Source organism: Limulus polyphemus, unplaced genomic scaffold, assembly GCF_000517525.1.
Source record: "Limulus polyphemus unplaced genomic scaffold, Limulus_polyphemus-2.1.2 Scaffold731, whole genome shotgun sequence".
In the NCBI taxonomy this organism is placed as follows: Eukaryota; Metazoa; Arthropoda; class Merostomata; order Xiphosura; family Limulidae; genus Limulus; species Limulus polyphemus.
In genome coordinates this window covers 241,001-246,694 of record NW_013666341.1, presented here as the reverse complement: position 1 = coordinate 246,694, position 5,694 = coordinate 241,001, and the positions used below count along the sequence as shown (strand labels likewise).

Genomic DNA, 5,694 nt, shown 5'->3' with positions numbered 1-5,694 from the left:
GGGGATATAGATGTGGGACGTTCTCATAGCTGCATGCAGGCAATGAAGGGGACATAGATGTGGGACGTTCTCATAGCTGCATGCAGGCAATGAAGGGGGATATAGATGTGGGACGTTCTCATAGCTGCATGCAGGCAATGAAGGGGACATAGATGTGGAACGTTCTCATAGCTGCATGCAGGCAATGAAGGGGGATATAGATGTGGGACGTTCTCATAGCTGCATGCAGGCAATGAAGGGGGATATAGATGTGGAACGTTCTCATAGCTGCATGCAGGCAATGAAGGGGGACATAGATGTGGGACGTTCTCATAGCTGCATGCAGGCAATGAAGGGGGATATAGATGTGGGACGTTCTCATAGCTGCATGCAGGCAATGAAAATAGGTGCTTAAGACCACAACGTCCCACATCTATATCCCCCATCTAGCTCTCCTAACATATATTTCTATTTTATTTCTGATTGACGATTCTGTTTTGTTTTCTCCAACATGTGAGACTGGCGAAAGGAGGTTAAGACTGATAAACGATGTATCCCACCGCATTGTGGGTCCTATTTCTTCAGTCTCCTCCAGAACCCAGGGCACATTTTATATCCCATATTATAGCCTGTACCCCTTGGATCCTTTTAATTTAGCGTCCTCAACTTCGTTGTTTGTTTGGGCCTGTTTTGTTATTTAAAATTATTATATATCTTCAAAGCACCACCAGGTTTGAATTGTGATTTGCTTTTATTCTGGTTTTGGGTGGTTTGCAACGCTTTCGCAGCTTTAAAGCTGCTCTTCAGCCAACGTCTGTTCTTATGGTGTTAAATGTACAGGATGCAAACAGTGTTGCACTCTTATTACAAAGTAAACCTGGGATTTATGTCGGAACAACTGGTGACACTTCTGACTGATTTTGAGTTTTAGAAAAAAAAAAGAAAAAAGATGCTTGTTTACTAGAAATCAGAAAATATTTTACAAATTTAATCAATTAATTTCAATACTGTATAAAGAAAACAAAAAATTCAATAATATGCAATATTCTATACATATATACACATATATCAAATAATTCAAAAACAGTCCCAGCGATGACAAATACAAATATATCAGCAGACTATCGTAATTTTTATCATGAATTCTAAGCCTATTTGTTTCCAACACTTCCCAAGATTTGCGCGTTCAAACCGTAACATTAACAATTACTTTTTTTTTTTTTTTGGCTATTCTTATCTATAGCATTAAAACATTCTATTATAATAGCTTACCGGCAACAGAAAAGCAAAAGCCAGCATGGGTATATATTACATATTTATTACAAATATTACTTGTATTATTATTACAATTAAATATTCTGACTTAAATGCGTTAACACACTTACACATTTAAAAAAAAAACACCAACTGAAGTTGAAATAAATATTTTTCTACCGAAAGCCAACAATAACATTATGAAAATACAGCTAATAATCATATAACATCTTACAAATTTAGTCTATAATAATATCAATACTTCAAAATTAGAAAAAAACAAGAATCCAATAGTATTCAGTATTTATGATAATTGGTATTAGTATTTTATAAGCTCAAAAGACAGCTTAAATTATTTAAAATGAAAAAAAAAAGACCAGATTTTGAATTTTTCCTCTTTTGTTCAGGTTTGAAAATAAAAAATTAGTACTACTTTCGCAGGGTACTTCTTCAATCTGTCCATATATTGCGGGTGGGTACGGGGGGTTGTATGACACGTTTATTACTTCTTGTGACTCGTGATATTGATTTGTTATATTCCGTGCATAGAGCTTATTAATATCCGGATACGAAGAATTATTTTTGTTCTATTCTCCACGATGGCAGACTTTTAATTTGCCGTTACTGTGAATACATATTGTCCGTTTTCGATCTACAGATTTCCTGTTCTTTAAAACGAATGCACTTTTCAGCCATTTGGCGCCGCTAAACTCGTGTAAAGGTTTTATCTTCTCGCGTACCATAAAATAGTAAATTCAACAGGTCTGACAGTGAAACGCAGGACATCGACCATTCACTTTACTAAAAACAGGGATCAAATAATCAAAGGAACTGTGATATTTTACCTAAATAGTTCATTCTCTCAGAATTGCAATGAGTTCATAGATGGAAAGCAACGACAGAAAGTTGCGTTGGACAAGACAAAAACTGAGCTACTAAATACTGTTATTCAGACCATCACCGTCCGAACTGGACCGAAGAAAGAGGCCAGAAAAATGTGCCTGGGATCATAAATTGAAGCAAAAGTGTCCCGTATAAATAAAATTGGTGACGACACTAAAACTTTCAAAATACTTATAAAGAAGTTATGGGCTTTGTAGAAATGGTTAGATAGTAAATGGTTCATTTCTGAAAAGTGTCCTTTACAAAAAAAAGTAAATTAAAAAAAAAGAGTTTTACACAAAACATTTTGTTAGTTTGTTTCAAAGAAAGAATTTGACTTATTTTCTGTGAATTGTGATTGAATATGCAAATTTTTCAGTGATTTGTGTTTGGGAAAAAAGAATCATTTTCTGTGATCCACTTTTGTTATCCCTCCCACCCTATTCCTCACATTTCTCGGCACATCAAGTGAATCACAGAATAATAAGTTTCAACAACCACTAGGGCTTCCTTGTCACTGGTGATATTATCATGTACACCGACTTTCCTCAAGAATAATTGGGTAGGACCTGCAGAATAACAGGAGGTTAGGACAAAAAATATATACAAAGATAAACTGTGAAGTGTAAATGAAGAAAGATGTTTTTATAGGAGGCTGAGAGCTCTCAGAAAGATCCAGTTAAGAAAAATATATCTGAAGTTGGCGAAAATATGCTCCACTCTGAGAAAACATAACGTTATACACATGAAACAATAATGATATTTTTCTTAGAGAGCATGCACTATTCACGTCACTGTTGGTCATTCCTATGAAAAAATAAGGAAGGTTGTATCCTCAAGGTATCATCTGTTCCACTAGTGGAAAAAGATTGCTATATACGCTTATATAGTATGTTCAACTTTACTGAAACCTTACAAGAAGGCATACGTGATCCCATAGGTTAATGAATGTGTGTGCAGTACAGGATGTCTCGGTTACCGATTTACTCTCAAAGCTTGATTTTGGCATTATGCAATCAGTTCGGGAGGGGCACGGTGTCTGAGGCACAGCCACAGCAGGCTTTTCCTCTCATGTGACCTATATGCAATTACAACTTCAAACCTCAATGCAACAGAAACTGCCTCAGTCAGAGGGAGAAAGTCTCTCACGCCTAACTGGTACCTCATTTCCTCACTAGGTAACCCCCCCCTCTCTCAATAAACTTGTCTATGATGATATCCTCACAACCTACCAAAATCAACGCAGGATATGTCTTCCCATGCAACGCCTGTCCCGTGAAAATGGGTTTGCTAGGGGATCTCTCCCACCCACCACCCACAACAAGTTCCCTAGCACTCTTGGATTTTTTGTACCAGCCATGGTATTGGTTTTATAGATCCCAGCCACTAGGTGACCTCATATGCTTTGTCGAGTGTTGTCGTCTTGCTTCTTCTCATCAGCCTTGGTCTTATCTCTGCTTTTTGGACTCCCGGACATCTGCCAAATCTCCACACCAACCAAGTAGCAGATATGAATTAACTCTGAAATTTCTTTTAAACTCATGATCTTAGCAATATTTTCTTTCTCGCGAGTGGGACGTAGGGGGATATTAATATCCCTGAACACCCCAGTTTAGGAAAGTTCATCTTTTCTTTAAAAACTAAATACCTGCTACGGTTTTTTATTTTTTTATCTCTTTTACCATGCAAATGATACAGATCATCAATGTAAGATGCCAAGCTCTTGGTAGGACTCTTCTTTCAAGCCTTGAACTCGGGCCCATGGATAGCTGTTCTCCACTAGTCGAAACATCACTGCAACTTGACACCATCTTTGTCAGTTGATGCTCGCTGTCTTTCCTGTCAATAAGACTGATCAGGTCCATCAACAATACCTTCAGTCTCTCTCAGTTGGTATCTCAGACTCACTGCAATAATGTCCAGACAGGAAGAACTTGATAAGCAGTTCTGGGTGTACCAGATTATGGTAGTCCTTCTTCCCCAGTCTGCAACTGCACCGAGAATGAAATTATGGACTTTTGTAGGATTGGCAAAAGTCCGACATCTAGTGCAGGACTTCTATGAGACCCAACTACTCTCTCAGACAGCCATCCACCCTCAGTAACTAACTCTTCCTCTTGGTTGTACGTCCGTGAACTCGTCGAAAATGCCATTTCCTCACCAAAGTCTTCACTTTAATAATGCAAGATAATACTTTAAAAATTAAGGTTTAATTAAAAGACAACAGCTGGTAAAGCATTAGAAACCAACAGGCCTAACATTTGTGGTAAAAATCATGTTAACTGTAGATGGGTTGTTTTCCACAGGATGTGCAGAATAACAGGAGGTTCGAGCACAATGTCTAATAATATGAAACAATCTACATTTGTTCTATATAACAATCAAAAGTGACGAGTGTAAACAATGGTGGCGCCTTTACTGTAACTTGCAAGTTGAGAGAAGTTTTTGTGAAGAAAAACGTGTTCCAAACTGAAAACAAACAACATAGCATTACATGTATGGAAGTGTTCGACATTCGCCTTGAAAGCTAAGGGAGATTGTAATATCAAGGTAACAACATTATATGTCATTGTCAAGTCTCAATAAAACAGGATAATTCAAAATAGTGTGCATTTTATAAATATATATATGTATACAATTCCCGAATTAGCAAATTGTATAACACTGATTATAAGATCTTACCTTTCCTATTGCTTTTTTGTAACGGGTAACAGACAAGTCCATCAACTTTCGGACCAAGATTTCTCCGTTTCCACATGGCACTATCACCCGCACATTACCAAAGTTCACGGTGACTTTCATTTCAGCACATCCAAGACTTTATATTTGCTTACCAAAATGTCAATAGCTATATTGTATAACCAACTGCAAATTTTAGTCCGTGATGATTGTCATCTGGTATAGGTAATGTACTCTCATTTGAAAATTGAACTAATTTTTTTACGAGTTTGACCTATATTTATGACTTACAACAAGAAGTCCATACAATTAAGTTTAAAACAAATGAATGGCTAAGTCATATCATTTTCTTAACTGTGAACCACTAATGCTTTTAATGAAGCTTCAGTTTTTTCCCCCCATTACTAACGCAGTTGAGCTTACATTATTTATTGGCAAGTCCCTCGATACACCAAGTAGTGCATAACGTTGCTTTCAAAGTAAGCGACTCACCACGATTTTTTTAGTAGGCCTACCAGTTGACCACAATACCTTCTTGCTAACTCAAAAAATCACTAATCTTCACTTTTTAAGTTTACCTGTTAATGTTGTCTACTACGATTTTAGCCTTTCTGCCAAGTAAAGCTAAAAGTAAAACTAACTGATTATGACATTACGAAATTATTCATACTGGCAATGTTACGCACAATTAAGTGTAAAGTTCACAACATTAATGATTAATAATTGAGAGAATAAATTATTAAATTTGTGCATTGTTTTCATTCATTTATAATTATAAAATAAATTCATTGAACTCGTGGTAACAGTCAACTATCGTTCCTTTCTTTTCTTTTTCATCGTTTACACAAAATAATATATAGACAAGCATTAAAAAAATTAAAGATTCTAATACTTCACGAC

At 36.3% G+C, this 5,694-nt stretch overlaps 1 protein-coding gene across 4 annotated transcripts in view; it reads right to left on the bottom strand.

The window, feature by feature from the left end:
* LOC106460226 (partitioning defective 3 homolog) overlaps positions 1-5,389 on the bottom strand; it is a 102,608-nt gene extending 97,219 nt beyond the window's left edge. For all 4 annotated transcript variants that reach the window (XM_022386891.1, XM_022386894.1, XM_022386895.1 and 1 more), the window contains exon 1: positions 4,798-5,389. In XM_022386891.1, the coding sequence (XP_022242599.1) occupies positions 4,798-4,917 (120 nt within the window). In that variant the 5' untranslated portion in view covers positions 4,918-5,389. The remainder of the gene's footprint in view (positions 1-4,797) is intronic.
* Between the last annotated feature and the right edge of the window lie 305 nt (positions 5,390-5,694).